Raw genomic sequence first — 26740 nt, 5'->3', positions numbered from 1 at the left:
ATGGTTGACCTAAGCGGCCATGCCCTTGACGTCATGTTCACGTGAATGAAGGCATGCACGTTCATGATCAAGACAGTACAATAACTGTTAAAGTCCGCTCTTCAAATAGAGGGACGAATCTACCACAAGTTTTGAGAGAAAGAAAGGCCACACTTGACAATGCTTGAGAATGATAGATCATGTTGTTGCTGTAAAGAAGACAAATTCTTTCTTTCATATCTTTCTTTTAGGGGCAGGTGAGCTTTATTTGGTCTGCCATCGGCCCTCAAACTGGCAGCATAAGTACGTAGTCAGGAATGCACGCCGTTCACATATGCCTGTCTGGAATCGACCGAGAGTGATGCAATCATGGAGGTAGTGGTTGTTGTAGCTCCGTGATGCAATGTTTGTAGAACACTTGGAATTATTGTGAATATGACCCGAACAGCTGCAGTTTGTGGCGCCTTTTTTTTTTTTTTCTTTTGCAGAAGTGCGGCATGATGGGGCGGTGGCGTGTTCCGTTATATACATACTCGCGTGCCAGTAGGCATATCGTTTGCAAAACATTTTGTGCTTGGATGTGCCAAGGCTGGAAGGTGTTCAGTCTATCTCACTTGAAATGGTGTCCGACATGGCTGAAGACGAGGAAGTGAATTGGCTCGACTGTGTATCGGCCATCGTTACATCCAAAGGAGTGATTTATTTCTGCGATGAAGAATATTTTTCTCAGAAGCGGTGGAGTAGATGTCCTGAGGAAAAAACAGCCATCGCTACTATAGAGGAAGATGTCCCTTCAAACGGTACGCCTCCTGCGAAAACGAAAAGAAGTAATGCAGATGATATTTTACTTGTTCAAGAGTCGCAGGTTCCTGCGAACCCAGCAAAAAGACCTTCGCGGAATGAGAACAAACCCCTTCTGACGCCCATTGCGAATTTCTCCGCCAGATTCGATCACGGACGATTCATGTACTCCATCACTGCCTACAACCCGCTGGACACCCGGCAAGACAACGTACAAAACTGCCTCTGCAACCAGCTTCTCCTCGACGACTTGCGCGCCGCCTTCCCCGACGGCGAGATACTCAACAACTTCTCCTACTTTCCCCACCGTCCGCAACACTTCGAGCGTGGATTCACCGTGATCCTACCTCTGACCTACCCCAAGAATCACGAGGGCATCGTGCACCGTCTGGCGCTGAAGTACAGGCAGGCTGCTTACTTCAAGTGCAGGATTCTTCCCGGCGGCAGGAACACTCAGACCATCGTGTTCCTCGAGGGATGTGTGAGAGAAGTTCAGGAGAATCTCTTGGTTGTTGAGAGATTGAGCTATCATCCCGCCTACCTTGATCGAAGTAATAATAGTGTCTTCCACAGATTCTACGATGCCATGGACATACTCTCGAAGGTGAACAGAAACTTTTAAAGGACTTATATGCAGTAAAAATCCATGTTGATTTGTGTTGATTCATGATACCCTCAACATAATGTCAACATGTGGCAAAACGAATATCTTATCATTTCATGTTAATTTTCCTATTTTTCTTCAGATAACACTTGGATACACCCACCCCTCCAAACAAACACACAACAACGTCGACAACATACACAACAACAACAACAAAAACTTCAATCCAAAGGAAGACTCTGCCAGTGACACGTATCTGTCAACAACTGCTGAAGTACTATAATAGGGCCTTAATTGGTTAACAAAAATATTGGAATGCACCTTTTCCTAGACTGAGTATAGCTTGCATTTTTCCCTACGTAGAATGCCTTTTGTTAGTCATATTAGTAACGTGGAATTTATGCTAAGTCCAGGGAAAGGTGCATTCCAGTGTCTTTTGTTAAACGGGTCTTTAGCAATGATTGACAGATGAGATAACGAGCAGAAGCTTGGTTTGGAATTCCAAGGTTTTAGTGGGATTATCCCAGTGATTCGAAGGAAAATAGTAGAAAATTATTGCGAGATAATTTGAAACGAATTTAGATATTCGTATCGCCGCACGAGTATGATTATGTTAAGCATGTATACGCGGTATGAGGACACGGCTGTGGGCGGGGTCACATCCCAACTTTTGAGGATAACGCGCTGCAGGGAGTTTGTACAATCTCAAGACAAGCTCTTCATTGGGCCTATAGACCTATTCGGTTTGGGTATTGTTTTTTGTGGTAATTTCTAACTGGGGGCTCCTCCTTATGCGTAACAAAAGATAATTTACGCACTGACATAGGCATAGCAGCGTATCCAGTTGGCTCATTGCATAATCCATTGAAAGCTATTTTGTTCTTCTTTCTGTGGGTGGTAGCCCCCTGTAAGACCGCCATAAGTGACTTAACAGTGCTCTGAAGTCGGATTCATCTAAATTATAGCTATTAAGTTTTGAATCAGACTTGTTACGTAGAGGTTATGCATTTGTGTCGCTCTGAAAACGAGTGAAGTGCCCTATCCGATTGAGAAAAAAGTAATGGCATTCGTATCAATGGTCCCATCATGAGCTAACTCTGAACTGGCTAATAGTCGCAGTCAAACTGGCAAAAGATCGCGATCTTTAAGATCTTTTGCCAGTGTGACCGCTGCTTTTGTGTGCTCTATGTCTAGATTTTTGTTCTTTGTTCATTTGAGTGGCATGTAAACTGGGATAGCCTACTTTTATGCGCGAGTTACCCAAAGGCAAACTTGGCGGCTAATCTCCTGAGATCAAGTTTAGATACATTTCATGAATTCAACGTCAACTTCGAAAGCTATCCTTCCGTTGACACTCATTGTTTACATTACAGTGTGACTATTTACCAGAAGCAAGACAAATGATGAGGATAGTCAAACAGCAAGTCAACTTCGAAACTGAAATAACGCGAAGTCAAAGACAGCCCGTGCTTGTCCTGGAAGGAACCTATGATGCCGGTAAGATGATTCCTTTAACAAACTAATGTGCGTAACCACCTGATCACTGAGCCCTGCTCGAGCTGAAAATCATAGTTGTGTTCGTGAGTGTCTTTCTTCTTGTGGATATGTAGGAACGTATAACACATTGCAGGTTGGGGTGTTTTTTTTTTTTTTTTTTTGATAATCTTAGAATACGATTGTTATATAGAATTTTATCTCTCAAAGTATCGAGAATTAAAATGACATTGACTACCTGTTTCTTCTCTCGCACTTCTGAAAACGTCTCAAATCAATAATACTCATACACAAATATTCAGTGTCATTTAGGCCTGGATTTTCTCCGTTGCTATTCACTTTCACTTAATTTCATTCCAGCAACTGAATGGGATGTCTCAAAACATCTTAAGTCAATTATGTACAATCATATTATATTGGATCATGCATATATACAGTCATTACCACCATCAAACAAAATCATATCACGTCGGTGCGTTCCAAACATAACAAACAGTTCTAATTTCCCTCCGAAATATTCAACAAAATAGTTTAACAAGTGGGCATTTTCCATTGTTGTCATGGTAACAGGTGTCTCCGCGTACAGCCAGCATCTAAGTCGGGCCATCGGGGCCGTCCACCGACAGTCTCCCCCCTGCTGTATCCGTCACTTGAAGGAGGCGTTTGACTCTCAAAACCAGCTGGTTCGAGGGGCTTTTTACACCTTGGGGAACTACATACTGGCTGCGCAGGTGGCGAATATCAGCAAGAAAGCCCCAGTAGTCTTGGATCGGTGAGTAGAATTATTATGATCAGGATAGCGTCGTCGTTCTTCTCAGAGTGTTCTAGTTTTTTGTTTTGTTTTGTTTCTGTATATCATTTCCTGTTTAAAAAAAATGTCTTTCCTGAATCGATGTTTGTATTCAACAAAAGTGAGCGTTAATAATTATTAGTGACTCTGCCATGATTTTCGAAGTAATACACACAAGGTAAAATTATTCAATCATCCTGTCAGATCGTCACACTGTAGACTTGTCCTGAGATCGAGCAAGACCTTTGTTTTTGTATTTCTGTACGTTCTCAAAATGAAAGAGATAGGCCTATTATATTGCAGAACCAAAACAAAAACAAACAAACAAAAACAAAACAAAACAAAACACACACACTCAAACTTTGTATTGTAATTCTACTTTTTTGTCTTTTTTACAGTTGATATTGCTTATTCTCAGTATATGTATTTTCTCGGTTGTGAAGCATATGGAAGTAAGTAATCTTTTGATAAGAATCTTACGTTTGAAATCAAGCTTATTTTGCGTACTAACTTAGCCTGCACACTTAGTGTTCAAGAACTCTACTCCGAGCTTTGTTTTCCAACCCCCTCCTATTTATACCATCATTTCTAGATTCTGGAACAGCACCGCAGCATTCACCATAACGTCAGAGGTTGGAAGGGGCGTGGCCAACCTTCCTCCCAGGAATCACTTCGTCTACACCTGGCCCGAGGACCTCATGCAGCCGGATGCGGTGATCCTCGTCGGATCTGCGAAGAGCATTCGCCTGAAGTGTGCAGTTTCACCAGCAGTCAAGGTCGAGAAGGAGGAGCGTATTTCGAAAAGACTGTAAGTTTGTTTTAATGTTAACCTTTTATCACGTTTCACAAGAGGTTTAAAATGATTTTCTGTTAATAGAAAGTAAAATCACATGTCTTTACAAAACAGTGATACAAAAATCAATAAAATATTGTGGAAATCAAATGAGCCAATTTTCTTCTCTTAGAAGTCTCCAATTGCTCTGCACACAAATCTTCACTAGATTTGAAATTTCGAACCAAAGTTTTACGTGTTGTATATATATATATATATATATATATATATATATATATATATATATATATATATATATAGTCTGGTCATTTTTCTGCGCACACAAAACAAACTATTTCATGCGAACCTGCAACTTTTATCTCTTTCACAGAATGCTGAAGACGTTGCATCGCATGAAAGATTCCACTTGGATCGAAGTCGACAGAATCAGGGACAACTGCCACTCCCCAGATGCGGTAACCATGACGATAATGGATAAACTACACGAGAAGGGCGTAGTCAGCTTCCATTCGCGCGCCGATGAGACTGCTGGGCTATGCCCGAGTACGAAGCTTCACCCAATACCGGAACACGATATTCTGCCCGTAGGAAGTGAATATCAGCCGGACAGGGCTGGGGTCAAAGGTCTAAAGATGTGGCTAGAAGAAGATGAGATCGATGCAGATGACCAAAAGATTGGTTTTCTTTAATTGTGTCAGAAACATAAATCAAAATGATATCAGTAACAGTATTTTTCATTTTGCCCCGGAATCGCTGGACGGTGGATATGTAGGACAATAATTTTCTGTTCATGTATGTGTCAAGGTTATAGCCACATCAAGACTAAGAGTAAAGTATGACGGTGCAACAGCAAAGCAGGGTAATCACGGTGGTATTATCTGAAATATTTCTTTTCCAAGTTACCTGTAAAAACCATTGACCTATAGACCATACCTGATGTAATGCTCTACGTGGACAAGCCCGACTGATGCCATATAGAAAATTTTGAGCCAGCCCGGCTACTTTCTCTTTTATACGTCTGCACAATATTCACGTTTTTTGCTGAGATTATGTGGAAAAGGTATTTGTAAAGTCAGCATGTAAGAAATGACATCGTGAAGTCTATACTGTTGTCACGACATCATTGTGTAGAAACTATGATTGACATCCTTTTACCCTGACTGTGATAAATGATTCATACATGCCAGCCGCCTTGTATATATATATATATATATGATATATATGATATATATATACATATATGTATATATAATGTGAGAAATAGTTCCCTGGGTCCCGAACGTACGCGGTGCCGCATTGTTGGATGCATATAGTTGAAAGAAATTGGACTGAGGCGGGACGTTGCTCTCGATCTTAGTCTCCCTTTTATTTGTCAAGCTTTCGGCCCGTCATTGGGCCTTCGTCAGGACCTACCAACAGAACGATTATTATATGAATAACCTGATGTGTCATATAATATATAATGCAATTTCACATATTACCAATCTTCTAAATCATTTCCTTTATATACACAAATCAATCATTCAATTCAATACAAATACAAGTATTATGAATGATTGAATGGTAATTATTGTATTTTTGAACAGAATATGAGCACACGGTGCTGGGATGCACGATAACCACACGAGTCCCACGCAGGGAATTTACAGAAATTGTTGTTGTTTACACATTTGATCTAAGAGCTGATATATTTTTGGCAGGGTTGACGCTATTATATTTCGGTGATATAAAATAGGATATGTTGATTTAGATAGTATTATATCAACCGGAGTTGTGTGTGTGTGTGTGTGCGTGCGTATGTGAGTATGTGTGTGTTTGCTTGTGTGTGTATGTGAATATGTATATATGTGCGTATGTATGTGGGTGTGTGTGTGCGTATGCGGATGTATACATATACGCAATGCAAATAGACATATGAATATGATGTATAATGATTCTGTTTGTGATCATCATGCTAAGAATTATAAGACAATATGATTATTATGTGGCAGCATTATGATATAAGAATTTAGGTATGTGTGCGTATGCGGATGTATACACATACGTAATGCAAATAGACATATGAATATGAAATGTATAATGATTCTGTTTGTGATCATTGATGATTATTATATGGCAGCATTATGATATAAGAATTTATTTATATATTTTTTGGACATTGATGTTATTCTGATGATGATTTGAGGTTAGATTGGATATTTGTATTGAATTGAATGATTGATTTGTGTATATAAAGGAAATGATTTAGAAGATTGGTAATATGTGAAATTGCATTATATATTATAATATTATGACACATCAGATTATTCATGTAATAATCGTTCTGTTGGTAGGTCCTGACGAAGGCCCAATGACGGGCCGAAAGCTTGACAAATAAAAGGGAGACTAAGATCGAGAGCAACGTCCCGCCTCAGTCCAATTTCTTTCAACTACTATGTATATATATATATATATATATATATATATATATATATATATATATATATATATATATATATATGCATCTATACACAGAAGAAGAAATGCTGTTAAGAAGTGCGAGAAGTCAAGGAACTGCCTTTGTCAAGTTGATTTCACGAGGGCGGATGTATGGAGGCTAGCATTTCAGCGGGACAATGCTTCGTATTGTTGGGACAGTTAGATGTTTATGATTATGACAACATGTTGCCATAATTAGAAAAAAAAAAGATATGGTGACGCAGCAGACACAAAATCTAAGTCGTATCAAATATGTCTCTTAAAAGTGGGCTTTAAGAGCAGTATTCACTTCAGTTTAGCCGCACATAATGAGATATCATAATTACAATATATACAGGTTATGGAAATAATATTGTCTTAATCAATCTTAACATGCCAACTTGGTCTGTACCACCACTATGACGCGTGATCGAAGTCAGGACTATCAAACAGTAATACGATTTAAAGTATTAGATGTCAATGCCAATCAAACAATCGTTCTTGACAAACGTAGCATGAATACTGTACCTATATAGTTATGCACACACGTGCTCGATTTTCTATGGGCATTTATTATACTTCTATTTTTCTGCTCACCAAGTTTTCCACCAAACCAACTGTTCTTAGCGTTTCAATACGAATAAACCTACGTCTTCCATTCCCAATTGTTGTGGACGTCCATCACATTTCCCTTCACATATATGTATATAAGATAAGTGATAGGGCTATCACCTTCTCACAGACTGCGGCATTCTCACATTCATTTTGATTGCCCTCTCCTCCGTTTTCTCGGCATCTCCTGTCTCCGTCTTCATTGATTCCCTTTACATCTCCTTTTTACCATGCTTAAAGAAGAAATCCACTCTAAAATTTTATCAGTTTCATAAGAAAGGAAAAAAAAAATCCCCGCAGAACAGTGCAAAAATGATCAAAATCGGATAAGAAATAAGGAAGTTATGACATTCTGAAATTTCAACATTTTTCGGAAAACACTGCTTGACCAGTCATTATGAATATTCAAATCAGCAAGTTGATGATGTCATGCTCTCACAATTTCTTATTCGTTTTACATACAGAAATGACAAAAATCTCATATGCAGCTGCATACATATAAAACTTGTCTTAGAACCACCCTAAATAAAATGAACAAAAATGTTACGTCTGATATATATCATATTGTAATATGGGAATATTCTTTTACCTGTATTAGCTAAAGATCACAATTTTTCCGAATTTCATATATAACAGACATGAAAATTGTGAGGGTATGACCATCAACTCACTCATATGGATATTGATATAAATTAGTCGAGAAATATTTTCCGAAACTAACTAAAATTTCAAAATGATATATCTTCCTTATTTCTTATCCGATTTTTGTCATTTTTTTAACGTTGTGTAAGGAATTTTTCTTTCTTTCTTTTGGAGTTAATTTATTTTTGATATACCATTCTCCATCCATCCTAATCCCATCTCAGGAATACAGTGTCTTCTCCAACGCACATCTCCTCGTTCTTTATACCATTTACTTATCTCGTCAGGCACTTACATCCATAGTCATATCCTTTCATCTTTAGGGGGTCTGCCACGTACGTCAAACCTCTGGGGGCTTTATGCGTAACCACTATATTTGATATCTCGAAACTTTGGACTCCCAGCTGCTACCCAATTTCGTAGAAGAATGTATAAACTTCTTATTCGGAACGTCTGCTATACATTACGTTATCGAAACCATGTTGTACTATATAACAGTAATTATTATCATATTTGCAATGAGGGTCTTCCATCAATTTTCTTGTATTATAGTTTGGCACAAACATATTCATATTGTCTGGTTTTATGTATTTCTCCTGCTCCTATGAGAACTTTAAAAAACCCAACATTTCCATTATGTCTGCAAGACAACTTTATAGAATGATTTGTGTAAAATTGAAATAAAAATTGCCTTGAATCACCACACCGGGCACTAAATAATTGAGACATAATGAGATATATATGATTACGTATACAATTACGAGGCACGTGTTTGAACTTCAGGATATTTGCACCTGCCCATGTCCCTCTCCATCGGAAAACCTGCCAAAGCGTGTATTATTTTCAGAATTCTTGAAGATGAAGTGCAATTTTCATACGGTCTACATATTGTATACATACAAAATGAAATCACCAAGTTCAATTTCAAGAGGATTAGTTCACATAGGACAAGGAACTACGACCAACATATAAAATGGTATATAGGTCTTCAGGGTGCGTAGAAAATAAATGACGAACGAACATGCAAATCAAAGAGCACAGACCTACTTATATCTAGTTTTCCGAAACTGTTATACTTAAAACAAACGCTAGCGATTTCATTAAAGCTATCCGACTGAATCATTTCGGATTTTGATATGCATGGTCTTACAAAACACTCGAGTCGCAAGTCCTATCTTTTTGTTCCAAAAGAGGTAAAGTGCAGTCCTCCCTTTTTGACGTTGATGTGTTGAAAATGAACGCTTCGCACACATCGTCTCTATAGCTCCTGACGTGGTCATCTTCCTATCAACAAATGACCACTGCAAATGACCAATAAATGTACTGTACCTTTGAAGAGTTGCGAAAGAATAATCACTTATTACATATACACATGTGGTATCATTCATCAATTTCGATTATTTTGACTTCTTTCAAAGCATGTAAACACGACGCCAAGTGTTCCTTTTCCCTCTATGCTCTACAAACTATTAAAAAGTTTTTTTCCAAGCAAACAGTAGAAGATTGCGGCTACTTTTGTGATTGTTACTGTTCGTCGCTCTGATCCATCTTTTCATATGCATAATAATAATAATAATAATAATAATAATAATAATAATAATAATAATAATAATGATTATTATTATTATTATTATTATCATCATCATTCTTCTTATCATTATTATTATTATTATTATTATTATTATTATTATTATCATTATTATTACAATATTTCATTGAAAACATATTTCATTAGATATAATTAGCCAGGCCTTTAAGTCACACAATACTTTGTTTTTTTAATTGCTCACAGATCTGACAAGACTTCCACAAAATGACGTCTTAGATATTAAACATAGCTGAATTCGTGTTCCCCGTTGCTATCAACCGTCGTTATTGCGAGAAGATAATAGGAAATGGTACTTGACGTCATGATTGAATGAATTGATCAATTAACTTATCTTTCAAATTGACATTGCCGTCTGCATAATACATTAGCCCCTATTCACCCGTTATTACTGGACCTATATGCAATGCAAATGCTGTTGAGTTGAGTTATATATGTTACCCTCAGCATCAAGAAATTACTACGGCCTAGGCCTATACGTGCCATATGTCTTATGGATAATTTTTCTATTACAACGTATTTTTCTTTAGATTACTTGGATGGGCCCACAAAAAAAAAACCCAACAACAAAAAAACACGCCTTTCAAACCAATTAGGTATTGTCAATGACATCATCTATCAATCATTAACTAGAGAATAATATGATTAACAAAAGACAGAAAGACATCTTTATTGCACATTACTTTAGCATTGGTGGACAAACTGCATGGGATGAAGTCATCGACAGAATCTTGGTTTTTATCCTTTTTTTCAGTGGGCTTACCCAAGTAACCTGAAGAAAAACAGTAGAAGTAATCATGATATGTCACACATTCATATTCTTTAGATTCTTGGCCACATAAAGTGATGACTGGATGAGTTGAACCCTTGTAAAAAAGTACCATTAAGTACCATGGTATTACTATGGTATTACCATGGTATTACCATAGTAACCATGGTAAATTCATTTGTACCATAGTACTACCATAGTACTACCACAGAAGTACCGTACGGAATAGGAAAGTACTATTTGAAAATATAGAAGTACCATAATGTACCATAGTACTACCATGAATGTACCATAGATGTTACGGTATTACAATGAAATTACAATACTGAACAGAGTGCCATCCTCACACGTGATACTTTCATGGTTCTCCATAGTACTTTCATGGTTCTCTGTGATACTTCCATAGTACTCCATGGTACTCTTGGACATTTTCATTGCACTTTGTGGTACTTTCACAGTTCTCTATGGTACTTTCATGGTACCTTATGGTACTTGTTTGACTGGCATATGGTATAATACTGCTACCATAATCTTGCAAAGTTGACTTGCCCCAAGAAAGTCAAAAACATTGAAAATGATAATTTCCTCTTTAATAATCTAATTACTTAAGCTTGGCCTTTCATAGCATTGGAATATTGTTACAAGTGATTCTGTAGTTTGCAAAAAATATGAATTAGGCATTAAACAGCCTAAAGATTTCCACATTTTTCCTCATTTTTTTATAACATTTTACTTGCCTATGGGTAAGTGAATTTCTTCATTTTAATTTGTTCACTTGCCCGACATAAGATTTTACTAGCCCCGGGAAAGTGTGCAAGTGATTGTGTCAGGCCCTGTTTTACTTCAAATATATAGTTGAAATGCGCGCAACTCGAAGGATTTCTTCAAGTCCCTTTCGATTTGACTTAGGCAAGGTTTACTGTACTTTATCAACTGGGTTGGATGCGTGAAATCAAGTTTTCCCCTTTGAGTGAAATGTATGAGTACAAGACCCACTAGAGTCTTGTTATTTGTTGCTTAGATACAGTTGCATAATTGAAATGCACTTTTCTTAATATGTATGTGTGTGTGTAATTTTAAGGCCAGGATTACGGGAATTACCATGAGTATTGTAACTTTGTGTGCTAAATGAAACACCAGTATTATGTGCCAACTGCCAAGTGCCACCAAAGTATTCACTGTGTTCTCGTATTGTCATGAAATCATTCAAAATATCAAATCTTGTTTTTCTGCAGTTGTATTACAACGTTAAAGTAAGTCTTTATTAAAAACAGAAAATTACTTTTTTTTTGGTTTGTGGATTATTTTGCAGATTCCTAAGGACTGTTGCTGTCTGTGTTGATTTTGAAACGGCTCATGGTGTGATGTTGGTGAAACCATCATATCTTATCGTACAAAATAAATGCAGATCAACACGCAATTGCATTGCATACGTTTCTTTAATAGCAACAGTCATCACTGGTTTCACACGTGTGATGCCAGTGATTGTTGTTTTTCTTCAGGTTACTTGGGTACGCCCACGGAAAAAAACAAACAAAACAAAAACATAACAAAACAAATCAAACCAAGATTCTATCGATGACTTCATTCTTCCATCACTGCTAAACTATATGCTACTTGGCTATAATCCATGATTGTGAGCAAAGCTTTCATTTTCATGCAGCAGTCGTCGCCCATTGCACATCACTCAATTCCTCGATTAAGTTTATCAAGTCCTACAAATTGTCTTTCATAATAATGATGAATAGCAATAATCCTGCAAATGTTTCGGAAGGATTTAAACATGCTTTGGCATGACATGGGTATGATCTATAGACCTGATGATAATTGATTATGATGTTTGCCATGAAATCTGCTCGCAGTTTCTGCCGGACCATACTGACGAACTTATGATTTCCATTATCATCAAACAGCTCGAGTCTCTTTGCAAAACGAATATCAGCCAGGGCCCCGTTGCATAAAAGTTAGGCCTACTATATAATTATTGTTTACGAAATCTGCATGCTCTATAAAGTATTTATTCCTGTTTTATTTTTTGTTATCTTTTTTTTCTGTGGCCAATACCGTACATCGGAAGTGTACCTATAAAGAATCGACTGAAAATCGTCAAATTTCGTTTTTATCTTGTTCATGTTATTATTATTATTATTATTATTATTATTATCTTAAGATCAGTGGGTTCTGCACATATAATACAGCTCTCTGCATTGCATGGCGACTGCGGGGTACGTCGCCAGTGGGCGCTAGAAAAATGATCAACGTGTCGCCATTGCCAGTGCAGCACCCCCCCCCCCCCTTTGGTTTGTCGATTGTGCATCTGTGTACGTACGTACGCACTTAGCCTACCCACTGTAATAATAGCCCCATGTACTAGTATTTGTGTGTGTTAAACTATTGATATTAAAGTGGAAGACAGCAGACAGATATTCAGATTACGTTGTGCCATAGATAACTTGCTCGTCACTTTGTCGGTTAATCTCTGTATCTCCCTGTCCTGATTCATGAACACTGGCATGATGGGGTAACCAAGAGTGGTAACATGTTATGACTGTTGACCAATGTGTGGGCTACCTTTCGCATTGCTTGGCCTTGGCGTCGGAAACACTTTTGCTTAATCCCACGTGCGTATATTTGTGTTATATGTTACATGTTTATTGGAGTGCAGTGACATTCTTATTGATTATCGTGATTATTGTAAATTACTTACGTTAAAGGGATCGTATAGTTTTGGTTGAGACCTATCTTAATATTTCTAACATTTTTTTTTTTTTTTGAGAGAGAGAGATAATGAGAAACCTCTTATGAAATATGAAAGAGATGTAATTCCAAGAGGGATTTTACATTTATTTGATGAAAATTGGTTTGCCTTTGTCAAAATGGCTGAGAATTGAGATAAATTTATCCAAAAACAGAGCGATCCTAATCAATGGTGGGGCCCACCTTTTGTCAGAATCTCTTTGTTTTACTTTGTTTTTGGATGTCTCAGCCATTCCATAACCGATTTTCATCTAATAAACTTTGAATTCCTCTTATGCGCTGTACAAATATTTCATAAGTGGTTTCTTGGTAGACAGTTCAGTTCTATCTCGCCAAAAATTAAAAGTCAAATCCTCATCTCCACCAATACTGTACTATCCCTTTAAGATACTAACTAGGGCCCTAGTGTAATTTACAGGTTGATTATATGATTAACCATGGTTTTGACCAAGATTTGAAATAATATGATTATTCAGATAAATGTTGTAGGCCTAGAAACTAGATTAAATATAGTAAATTTACTAGTAGTGTGATCTATGAAATTACATTGTAATTTCTATATAGATTCTATAGTGAGGTGCACGTACGTCACCAGGGGCCCGAATACCGCCACCCCGTTTAAAATTGTTACAGGTGCACTGAATCTAAATTTATGCCCGGGACTGTCTTCAGTGTTCAGTATCCCTTAAAAAAACTTGAAACTTGGCAGGGTCACAGCACGTCTTTTACGTGCTTTGTCTGTGGGAACTCGGGTGGCGAGTTGCTTAATTGTGGGCCCCTTCCTTAGCGAGCAACCATTCTGCATCATTCGCGTTTGAGGACGATAGGCAAATTTCCGGTATCAAACAGTGAACTTGAGGTTCCATTGGAATCTTCAGCATTTTTCCTGTATATGAGTGGAATTTCATAGAATTTCAGTGACGAAATGTGATTCAAATATGCATAAACATTAACTATGGCGACATGCTGGTCACCCAACTATACTTTAGATCTATATCATCATTCATCAATGAGAGTGTGTGTATTTTGCTGCTTACTGCATGTTAGCTGCTTACGCAATTACCAGATTACTCTACGGGTAAAAAAAAGTAAAGTAGAAACAAACAACAATTCACAAAAGGCATTTTGTGGTGTTCTGTTCTGGAGCTAACTGCAACCAGCCTCAATGCGAACTGTGTACAAGGAGCGCCCCGGGGTTTCTTCTGGAGCATGGTATGACATATCCTTGTGCGTGGAGAGCTCTTGTACGTGCGGCAGCCAGAGTGGTGTAGGTCTAGGAGGACTGGGTTGGGAAGTTTATACAGTTAACATTCAATTTATATTTAACATTATATTTCCCCCGTCAAATATTTTCCCATTTTTTTTGCACTTGAGTCTGAACTATACTGTTACAGTCTAATTGTAATGTGTTGTGTGTCCATAGCAAAGGTGAGAAAAAAATTTAAAAATGTATACATGTATTTAAATCAAGAGTAATCATCCCTGTTTGCAGCAGGATGCTTGTATTTGTGGCAGGGGCCGTTTAATTCGATGATACAAGGCCCAATCATCAGGTTTGCGAGTACACTTACTTCCCATAAAACTTGCAAGTAACTCCTCCTTTTGTACTAAAGTGGGGTTAGGCACACTTATTTTATCAATGAATGAAACTGCCCCTGCCACAAATGGGCACCCTGTTGCAAACAGGGACTTTGTTCTATATCGGTTTAATAGTTAAATAGTTTCACAAGTTTTGTAACAGGAGAATAACCGAACATAAATGTGTAGTTCTCAAGCTGAGACACAGGATGTATTGGTCAGTGTATCAGATCTGTTTATCATATGTTTATGTTAGACCTCAGGTTTAATGTAGGATGTGCTTTATTGTGCCTTATTGTTACATTTTGCTGTAGGGTAATGCTTAGTTGTTCTCACACTAGCAAATCAAAAAAACAAAAAACAAAACAAAACAAAACATGACGTAGGAAACAGGAGTATTTCAGGCAAAATGGAACTTTTGCTTGACATATTTTAAACCATGAAATATGAGAACATAACGTAGTCTGTCCTTGAAGGGTACTTAGAAAAATATTGTGTTCTATTGTTTTTTTTTCTACTCATTCTATGAACTCATGAAGGGTACTCAGAAAAATATTATTCTGTTGGTTTTTTTTTTCTACTTATTCTATGAACTCATTCTATGCTCTTGTCTTACCTTTGCAGGCACAGCAGTGTACACCTTCAAACAATATCAGGTGATGGTGATTAGCAACTGGAAGTGTACTCTGTTATTTTCATAAAAAGGCAAGGGAAAAGCCTAACAAAAGATGCCATCGAAAAAGAGACTACCCAATCGTTTAGAGGGTCAAATTCACAAAGCTGTATATAAGGTAAGTTCTGGATATGTATGGAGCCTTGTTGGTGTGCTGCTGCGGTGACTTGGTTTTCACAAATAAGGGTCAATGACTAGTGAGTCTGGTTACAATTGTAAATTGAAGTTCTGAAAATGACAGCTTGTTTGCCATAGTATTACATTACTTTTGAATTTGTTGTTGAGTTGTCAGATTTTTGTTGACTTCAAAATACCTTTGTGCTTTGGCAGGAAGATATACATAAAATTTCTGCCCCCCCCCCATTATGATTATCCCATTGAATTATAAATCATAAAATTTGCGAGCCTCATTCTGTACACTCACCTTCACAGAATTATTATATCATATATGAAGAAGATATGTATGACACCTGCATTGCGTTTCCATTTGAAGGTGTCACCACCTCGACTGGTGCAGTCAAGATGGATGGAGGTGTTTCTGCTCGGAGTAAAAGTGGTTGCCCTTGTGCTCTTCTACTACACTTTTTCCATCAGCCTGACATTCTACAACAAGTGGTTGTTGCAGGTTAACCATTGATCGTTATCAACCCTTTGTAATATTTTACTGGTTTTGATATTCTATTGTAAAAGTGGACATTTTCGCGATGTTGAAATTTTCGCACATTTCGCGCAACCATAAACTAGCGCAAAAATAAAGGCATGCAAATATTTTTGCATGCCATATGTTCCAGTACTTACTGTTTTGATTCCATGGAATTAAAAACACACAAAACTCTTCTTAACAGGCTGAGCGCAAAAAATTAGTTGCGCAAAAATATCCACTTTTACAGTATATGTTCTTATATACAATACTTATGCATGTAGAGTATGTAGTGTGTATACTGTGTATGGAATGTAATATTTCAATGTTCCAAAAACATCTCTGATTATTAACTGCATTATTTATTTTTCGTGTGATACAGGGCTGTCTTGCAAAGTAATTTTTATGTATTGAGCAGACTACTCTACATAAGAACACTAATTGAATTTGAAATAGATAAATACACAACTAGATAGATAGATAGAGATAGATAAATAAATGCACTGTGGTTCTTTACTTTTTAACAAGAACTGAAAGATGAGGGTGATTGACAATATCCAATTATAGTGCCCTAGACTCTTACAGAATACAGTGGATTCATCACATCATAAGATGGATTTAGAGGTAAATTGCAAGACCTCCATGTTATTCATTGTCGTATTTAGCATTCAGTAGCTTTGATGTGAACAGTTTTAGCGGTTGTAACCATCTATGTGAGCTCTTGAAGTTAGGGGAAAATATCCTCAAAATTTCCCTTCGAAATCCATCACAGGAGCGTGAATGGTAAAGTAGTGATATCTGTTCACCGTTTCACTCCTTGGGTCAAGGCACGAATGTTCATTTTCTTTGTTTGAAGTTGTAGTGTGGCAGATTGATCAAACCAAGCAGATCAATGCTTTCCACATTGAATGAAAACATTGTATATAAGGCACTCTGTGTCCTCTTGATTATAAGGTGACCAGGTCCCTGTTTCATAGAGCTGTTCGTAAAGTTATGAACAAGTTACGAGCAACTGGTGATCAGTTCTGATGTGCTATACTTATCAGAATTTTCATAATTCAGCACAAGAACTGATCATCAGTCGCTTGTAAGTCATTCTTAACTTTACGAACAGCTTTATGAAACACCCCCACAACATAATCACTTCCTCATTCCCCTCTTCCATCCTGTGTCCTGTTTCTCACAATCTGGGCCTCTTTTTTATCATAAGTTTGTAGAAAGAAGTAGTGGAGGTACCTAAATGGCTCATAAAAACGACTGAAGTAAAGATAGGCTATGGTTTGAATCAAAGGACCATGTCTATTTTGAATTAGATATGTAAATCACTTTGTCTGAATACTGTAATTGATGCATTATTATAGTGAGTTTGCATTATATTTTGTTCGTATGTTTGTCATATTTTGTGTCACATTTTGACCATGACAGGACTTCAAATTTCCACTAACCATCACCATCATCCACCTGGCAGTAAAATACCTTTTAGCCCTTATTGTACGGAAGTTCCTGAAGCTGTGTACATCCATTAAGCCGGTTACCCTCAACTGGTCTGCGTACATCAGGATTGTAACACCAACAGGTGAGGAAACAATAAATAATCCTGTATCATTACTCATCAGATGACCTTCATGCAAAATGTTGTGCAGGTTCAGAAAATTCTGCGTACGTTATACTATCCGTTTTGGTGTTTGAGGTCAGCAGCTTTTCACAACCTGTTAAAGTTTTCAGGTGATTTCTGCAATGCTGAGGTTTGTTAAGAATGTGGAATATCAATCATGCCACAACATGTTATTCAAAGTCTTATCAATGAATACATGAGTTGCATCAACAATTAAATTTATGCAAATGTCTATGAAACCTTCATTTAGTTAGGACTTATCCTCATCCAAGATGGCATGAGTAATTTTAATATTGAAGAGGAAAAATGCCACCACAGCTTTCCTTCCCTCCACTTTGAGAACATGATAAACATGTGAATGAGACCTCATTTGAAAAGAAATGTGTCTGATAAAGCAGAACAAAACATATGATAATTTGATGTGATCATACTGTTGTCAAGTTGCTTGTAATTAAAAGCGGAAATGCTCACCTTATGTTTTTCTTTTTCACTCCTTTGAGATAACGTTCACATATTCTCAAATTCTTAAATCAGTCTTAATTTATCAATCTGTTTACCTTTGTTGTTAATAAACTTGTGCCAGTTTGAATTCATATGTACAAAATAGAGTAGTATTAAAAATAAGTGTATTTGCATTTCTTTATTTTCATGTTGATATCACACTCTATGAAGTTTTAAGCAAAAAATTCCATATCATGAAACACTTCATGTGTGCAGTTATGAAGGACCGATTCCCCATATGATTTACACCCAGGACTTTCACTGCCTTTACACTGTGTGTTCTATTGTTATTCCTTCAAAATTGCCATCAATTCCATGAAAACCACCCCAAAAGCATATTTACTTTGCATTCAAATTCAATCAGTGTGTGATTCCAAGTCTATAGATGTATTCTGTGAAGATATCTGTTGATAGATCAGTGAGACATGAATGAATGGATGAATTAATTAACATGTATCATTATCCTTTTTGTGTGTGTGTGTGGTTTTTGTTGTTGAAATTCCTGCAGGCATAACCAGCGCTCTTGACATCGGATTTTCAAACTGGAGTCTGGTGTTCATCACAATATCCCTCTACACGATGTGCAAATCATCGGCAATCATTTTCATCCTAGTCTTTGCGATTATATTTGGTCTTCAAAAACCGGTGAGTGAAAGATTCGCGCAGAAGGGGAAATGCATTTCTATCCTTGAAAGCTTGTCTTATAGAGCTGTAGTGTTGTTTGTGGAAATGTGCTTGAAACACTTGTCTCGTAAGCTTAATTTTGCAGTGAAAAAACACGAGGTAGCAAGTATACATTCTTTGATTTCCTTATCGCAAGAGGAAAGTTTGAAATAGTTTGCAAACCTAAGTATCGCTTCTGTTTTGGATTTGTTTGTTTTTTGTACAGAGTAACAGCCACATTTTGATTCATCAGTCAGTTTTATCTGTAATTTAGGTTATGATAAGTGTTGTATAATATTGATTATTGTAAATGGAACAAGCTATGTGAGATCAACAAGCTTCATTTACAAGATTTTCTTTCTATGTCACTTCTGTTACATCTACAAAATGCACATTTTCAGCTTTGAAGAAAAAAAATCTGTTATCTCTTTCACTAGAGGTGAATATTCACGGTTCTTCTCTGTTAATTTTGCTTTTATTTTTGTTGTTTTGCTTTGTTTTGTTCAATTTGCTCTGTGCAGCACTGGGTGCAGGTGATTGTTGTAATGCTGATAGCCATAGGCCTCTTCATGTTCACATTCAAGTCGACTCAATTCAACCTGGAAGGATTTCTTCTGGTCATCGTCGCGTCCATCCTGAGTGGACTCAGGTGGTCGTTGGCGCAAATCCTCACCCAGGGAGAAGGAACAGGTCAGCACCTTTCTGTTGCCTCATTAAAACTCTTTCAGCACCCTAAAGGTTTCTTGCACTGCCGACCTCTATCTGCCGAAGAAAGCAGCCAATTTCATTGCAAGTTTGTGTGGTTTGAGGCGAGGCGAATTGAATGTCTGTGTATTGAGAGATTAATTTGCAATCTACATCTGGATGCTGATATGATAAACATGTTTTCACACAATGCACGCATGGGCACCCATGCGCATGAGTAATTCAGTTTTTGAGAATGGCAGCTGTGGGTGGTTTAGAGACCCCCTCACCCCCCCCCCCCCCCACTTCAAAATTAAGCTGTGATGATACTATTCCACTCATTTGTGTATAGTTCATCATGCATTAGTAATTTTGTAGATTTCTGCAGAATTGAGTCAGATGATCTGAATAAAGTATGTGTGTTTCATTCTTCTTCTTTTTTTGCATGATATTTCTGTATAAAATCACATAATGTAAGATGTGTATTGCAAGTTCAAATGGCAAATCATTGTTTGAATTTGATGTCTTTTGTGAAACATGCTCCTTATCGTCATGAAGTGAATATGAAATCAATGAAACTGTCCTCTTTATGCAAATGGCAAACCACTTCTCGTTTGCAGTAAACCATGCATTCTTTCATTCTTATTCTGTTTCTGCAAAGGTCTGAAAAATCCAGTAGATACGATATATCATCTTCAACCAATCATGATATTGGGTCTTCTGCCTCTTGCAGTTGGTATTGAAGGTATGTACAGTGATCTTTGTTTCTTTCGTCTCTTAATTCTTAACATTAGATTGTGACACCCAATGATAGATTGATTCGTTTTCATGTAATCCATCACAGCAAAAGCTGTATAAAGACCCAGAATTCAGATAATTTCTGATTTTGGCATCTCCAGAATCTAAACTTTCCAGTGATGTATGGCTTGTCTTACTGCATTTCTACAGCGGTATGACAAAATTTAAGGAAGCCATCTACAAGATAGGTACTTGACGTATAGTTATTGTGAAATGGACTATCAAGTTTGGATGCAATCAAACATAAACAAGCTTGTGCTTTAAAACAACTTGGGTCAATACAAAGCATTATAGTGATGAGCATCGTCAAAACAAAAAACAAAAAAAATTCTGTACACTTAAAAGTTGGACGGATGGTAATTCAGATAGCAATCTTCAGCATTTTATAACGACATTCAAATTAATCGAATTACCCGTTTTCATCCCAGTTTACCTTATTTTGCAGCTTTCTTGGCTTTTATGTCAGTGATTTTGTCAGACTAATATGATGTTGGTTGTGTTGATGAAATCTCTGGTATTTGAAGACTCCATGTTTAAAGGGACATTCCAGACGATTTTCATAATTTCACATCATGTAGTACATAAATCGACAACTCCATGTATAGATTTGTGGAATTTATTGTGGTTCTGGAGCAGAGAAACATTACTTTGAAAAACCTTAAACAAATTACACTGAACAAGGATGATGACATAGGAGGTTCACATATTTCAGAAATGTAGCAGTGTAATTTCATTACAATACCGCTTGCTTGCGAGTTCACCTGTGTATAATCTATGCATGCCTTCTTCTTTTGTTCTGCTTCCATGAGCCCCAACTCATGCATTCTTATGGTGACTCTGTCATGTCATCATCCTTGTTCATTGCAATTTGTTCTAAATTTTGAAAATATTCTTATTCTTCATCCCAATTATCACAAATTCTGAAACTCTGTCCTCAGTATAACTAATTTATAGTTGTTCAAATGTAAAAATCTGAAAATCATCCAGAGGTCTCCTTTAATATACTAACAATTATTTTGCATGTTTCTGTTGTTTGCGGACCCCTCCCAATTTAGCAGGGGCAACTGTACAGTATTTATTCTCTTTCCTCACCTTCACTCATCCAAATTTATGTAATGTCAACCAACATGACTTGAATAAGGTTGGATGTTGTTAGGTGTGCAAGTATATGATTGTGTATGTTTGTTGTGAGTATGTGTGTTAGTGAATGTGTGTTTAAGTGACCTTATGTGTTTGTATTTATGTTGGAATTTGTTTGTGTGTGTGCATGTGTGTGTGAAAGGGAAGGGAAGATGGAGAGGGATAGGCTTATTGATTGTATTTAGATTGAGCACGTTTACTTTCGTTCTTCAAATGCAGGTGTGAAAATCTGTACGACAGAAGACTTCCTTGGGTTCAGCAACTTTCATGTGTTTTCGATGACGTGTGCCAAGCTGTCAGTAGGTGCTGGTCTTGCTTTCATGTTGGCCATGTCGGAATACCTTCTTCTCTCGCAGACCTCAACACTCACTCTCTCCATATCTGGCATATTCAAGGTGGGGTCTATAAAAAATCCTGTCATCTGCTTTGTTCCCATATACAACATTTAAACTGATCAAAATCATCATAAGAATGTGCCCTTTGGACGTAAAACACTTACCGGTACAGTCATTAAAAAACAAACAAACAAAAAACAAATGTAATGGTAACCAATCAGTCTCAAAATGTTTTTGTGATAATCAGTTATGTGTTTCTTTGTCATACACTTCTATTTTTCTTTTGATGTGCATGATGTATTGCATTGTTTTTCAGAATTTTCCTTGCTACTTTCGAGGGTCTTATGCAAACTTCACTTTAACCCTTTTGGTGCCAAGGATTCTGGACAGTATATGCAACACTACAGGATTTTCTGTGCCAATTTGCACTCAAAGCACACAAAGGGTTAAGAATACTGTATTTCTCGTAAGATAATGGCCTATGCAACTGTGTGATCTCCTTTTATCTATGTACCTAATCTCTTGCAGATACACTTTTTCTTTTAGGTACTGTATACGCCAAATATTTCGCGAGGTTTTTATTTTCGCGAATTTTGTGAGTCAGGTGCTATTCGCGAAATTAAAGGCACACGAAAATATTGACTCTGATCCCGATGTGAATATGACATACACGTGTACTCTTCTCCTTTCAGTACAGGACTCCACGATCGCGAATTTAACTACTCGCGAAATCGTCAGGAATTCCTGATTCGCGAAAATTTAGACTCGCGAAATATATGGCATATACACAGGATTTTAGATAACAGCTTTCAGTGAACAAAAGTTGTATGTAAATTGCCATGTCATTGTCATCCATTTTTTTTTTTTCTAAACAATGCAGGAGATCTGCACATTATACCTTGCTTCTCTAAGGGGTGACCAGATGTCGAGTCTCAACTTTGTTGGCATGGTGATATGCTTGTGTGGAATCACTGTACATGTCATCATGAAGGCAGTTGAAACAAGAGGTGAGTGAAACAGAGTAGACGACAAATTCTTGTTGTGATCCCACTCAAGTCTATAGTTGTGACATGTTACTCAATTTTTTTCTTTTTTGCAGCTTATACTTCACTTTGTTACCCAGTTTTGCAAATCTTACTTCTCCTACTTATCATCGATTATCTGAATTCAGCCTAAACATATAGCTTTACTTGAAGATACAAGAGTGCACCTGTTGGGATGATATCCTTTCCCCTCTCTCACACCACTAAAATTTTGCTTATTGACCGTGTGATACACCTTTAGTTTGTATATCACCCACAATAATACACTGTCATAGTGTAACTAGTGAACTTTACCTTTCATTCTTGACTTGATTGAGGTAAGCCAATGGAATTATCAATTTTTATTTCAAAATTGACATGTTTTTTAACATACATGTTCTAACATGATTAAACTGACATTGTAATGCCACTTGCAGTACTGTCCAAACAACAACTCTTTATCTCCTGTTGTAACTCCCTTGATGGATTTTGACAGATACCCAAGGAACGAAAGCCAGTAAGAGTAGCAATGATCACCAGGACCTTCTGACGCGAAATGGGGATGCTAATGTCAGTAGCGACGAGGAAGAGATATTTGTCAGAAGAAAGAAGCAAGTGACAACCTTATAGCAGAGACTGAGGTTGTAAGTGCTTTTTAGAGACATTTTCTTCCTTTCATCGTTATTTATTGATTTTACAAATTTCTTTCCAACTCACCACTTTACAAAGATATTAGAGAATGTAAGACTTATTTATACTTAAGAGACTGAGAATGACTCTTTTGATGCTTGAATTAATTTGATGATTCCAGGGGTGGATCCAGGAATTATGTAAAGGGTGGGCGAAACTAATATTTCTGGTGCCACTTCCGGGTTTCATGTCATTTTTTCTTTTTATCTCTTTTGTTTTTAACGAAAAATAAAGGGGGGCGTGCGCCAGTTGCGCCCCCCTCTGGATCCGCCACTGTGATTCTGTATGATTACTATTTAGAAAAAGTATAAAATCCCATAGTTGGTCCCATTGTAATCTAGTACAGGTGCAGATATTGAACTGTATTAGATATTGTGAAGATATGAAATTCTTGCTCTCCGATCTATGACCCATTCATAAGTAAATTGTCATTAAGAAATTAATGATCGGTTTGCATAATCCATCTACAGTAGTTTAACATTGACTCTGAGAGCCTCTGGAATCAAATATGTTCATACGCTCGGTGTTGAAATTATTTGAATGATTTGTTTTCAGGGAGCATTTGGCTGTTTCATGCTTCAAATATAGGTGATTTATTAGAACCGTGTACAAAACTTCTACAGGATTATGATTTTTAGGTTATCATGCACACTGGTCTTGGTTTCATTATGTTCAAACTGCCAGTGTGAGATAAACCAAAATACCGCTATATGGTGTATCAGGGTGTATTAAAGAAAACAAAAATACAGCAGCTGTGATGCAATGGCCCCATCATATGGGTTCTACCAGTTAGATGGCTGTTTGGATGAATCTTATTCCAGTGATTATGTTTGGTATTCACATAGTCTATGTATATTTTGAGAAGTAGAGAATGGAAGTGACTCGTAACTACTCAAGATATTGTCATTTCTTGATTGCTGATATCGTGCAATATTTGGAGGCTTCTACAGGTGATTAAGGTTTTGGATTTTGTCACATTTCCAGCAGTAGATTTAGAAAAAAAAAAATGAACAGTCAATATTGTGAGTGCTGTTCGTTAGGTGAGAAGCCTTGGAATTAGACTAAATGGATTATGTCAGCCCAGAACACAACAGCTTGAAATATACAAGTACATTACTACAAGATAGTGTTTAGATGGAAGAGAAAATCTTTATTGTGGCCTATGTGTCAGTGCCTCAAGAGGGGAAACATTCATTTCAAATTTATGACGTCTTCCAAAACTGTACTTGTTTGTTCTTTTAAAATGTTTGTATGTTGTATGCGTGTTTGTTATAAGTTCACTAGCATTGTTGATTTTTAATAGCAATAGGACATTTCATGAAAGGGTGCTGTTATCACTGGACTGGATATGGAGAGCTGTGTGTGGCAAGAAAGATTTAAACGATAACATTAATGAATTTTTCCAGGAACCACTTGGTATGGTGACCACATGTCTGCAAAGACCAGCTAATCTTAGTGCAATGCAGTCAAAATGTACGTTCAAACCTGTGTATAAAGACCACATGTATGGAAAATGTGCCTTTCTCTACCCGAGGTAGGTCTTTATAGACAAGTTTTACTGCAGTTGTATTCAATTTCTTCGGGTATAACATGTCATAGCCTTCATTGGGATGTCACTGTTGTGGGGTAAAAAAAGAAAAAGAAAAAGAAAAATATATTTACTTACTGCTACATACTTTAATTTGCTGAAATTGGCAGAACGTATTGCTTGTATCACACATATATATCCACCAGACACACTGTTATGTACACTGTCAATACACTTACTTGTATTTTCCAATTGTGTGTGTGTGTGTGTGTGTGTGTGTGTGTGTGTGTGTGTGTGTGTGTGCGCGTGTGCGCGCGCGCGTGTGTGTGTGTGTGTGTGTGTGTGTGTGTTTACCTCTGCACTACAACTTCAGAACAGGTGGACATACAAATTCATGAAATTCTGTTGAGTTGTTTTCATTGCAACTGATGAACAAATTACCCTACATCGACTTTAATAAGCACTGAATTGATCAGTGTTTTTGTAGTAGCCATGACAAAAGAAATCATGGGCATACATATTCGATCCCCAGACAGACATCTTATCCACTAGACCACTGAGCTTCCGCCCGACAGCCAAGTCCTTGTAGTTTGCAGCGGGTACTGCAAAATTCAAATTCATGAAATTCTTCAGTCGAGTTGTTTTAATTGCAACTGATTATTACCCTACATTGACTTAAATAAGCACTGAATTGATCAATTGATCTTGAAAATTTTATCAAAAGCTGTGAATGTCTTTTCAGCTTATTCAGTATTCACCAGCAGACAAACAAACAGACAAATCATATTCAGGGCAAACATAATCACCTTAACAGAAGATGAGATGGTGTGGAGTGTGTACCACTTTTGAATTTGCTTAGGTGTAGTGTGGTGAAAGTTGACAAAATGTGTGTTTTTTTATGGTTTTGTTTTTTCTTCTTCTTCTTCTTCTTCTTCTTCTTTGCGCTGGTGTATGGGCAATTTTGGAAACTTCCAAAGTACATGAATATGCAAAAAAAAAAAAAATGTTTTTCATGGAATTTATCTGAAGTTATCATTCCAACTTCAAAAGTTGAAGTTTGAAAATATGAATAGACCACATCTGGTGTGTTTGTTTATCTGATATGTTTGCATGTGAGCCTTCTGGTGGGCTAGCTTTGATCCATGAAGTGTTAGTTGGGGCAACACTGGTAGGTTTTTGGGTTGTTTTTTTTTTTTTTTTGTCATTGATGTTGGAATGCACTGTATTTCTATTATCATTGTTTTATAGGGATCTTTAATATTTTCAAGTAAGTTAAATCTAAGCAAGTTTATGAAACTTATTTATCATTTAATAGGAAAGAGGGTAAATCATTGGTCGATTGTGATTCTGATATGCTTTGCCAAAACATGCAAATTTGATATGTTCACAAAGTAATGGAAGTATACTGTAATAAGTATTGATCTTCAAATGGTGCTTAAATATGTGTGGGTTTTTTTTTTTTGTGACAGTAACTCTTCCTTGTTTGCAGTTCTTGCAAACACTTTGTGGGGATGTTCATGAGGTACACAGGACTCGACATTACCAGTGGTCCGGTGACCCAGGGCCACT

The 26740-nt window shown here is 37.0% G+C and overlaps 2 protein-coding genes across 2 annotated transcripts; both read left to right on the top strand.

The window, feature by feature from the left end:
• Positions 1–371: 371 nt before the first annotated feature.
• LOC140233107 (uncharacterized) lies at positions 372–5495 on the top strand. Its single transcript, XM_072313220.1, has 5 exons — positions 372–1384; positions 2758–2881; positions 3449–3650; positions 4261–4476; positions 4832–5495. Exons 1-5 carry the CDS (start codon positions 599–601, stop codon positions 5148–5150), a joined length of 1647 nt encoding a protein of 548 aa, XP_072169321.1. The 5' UTR covers positions 372–598; the 3' UTR covers positions 5151–5495.
• A 7506-nt stretch (positions 5496–13001) lies between these two features.
• On the top strand, positions 13002–23755 carry LOC140233043 (solute carrier family 35 member C2-like). The gene is made up of 10 exons (XM_072313151.1): positions 13002–13168; positions 15507–15673; positions 16049–16180; positions 17621–17771; positions 18820–18956; positions 19496–19664; positions 20320–20403; positions 21816–21991; positions 22812–22938; positions 23450–23755. The coding sequence occupies exons 2-10, from the start codon at positions 15611–15613 to the stop codon at positions 23581–23583; spliced, it is 1173 nt and encodes a 390-aa protein (XP_072169252.1). The 5' UTR covers positions 13002–13168; positions 15507–15610; the 3' UTR covers positions 23584–23755.
• The last annotated feature ends 2985 nt before the right edge of the window (positions 23756–26740 follow it).

The sequence above is a fragment of the Diadema setosum genome, chromosome 9 (assembly GCF_964275005.1).
Source record: "Diadema setosum chromosome 9, eeDiaSeto1, whole genome shotgun sequence".
Lineage (NCBI taxonomy): Eukaryota > Metazoa > Echinodermata > Echinoidea > Diadematoida > Diadematidae > Diadema > Diadema setosum.
Note: the sequence above shows the minus strand (reverse complement) of the source record. Positions and strands in the feature narration are given on the sequence as shown.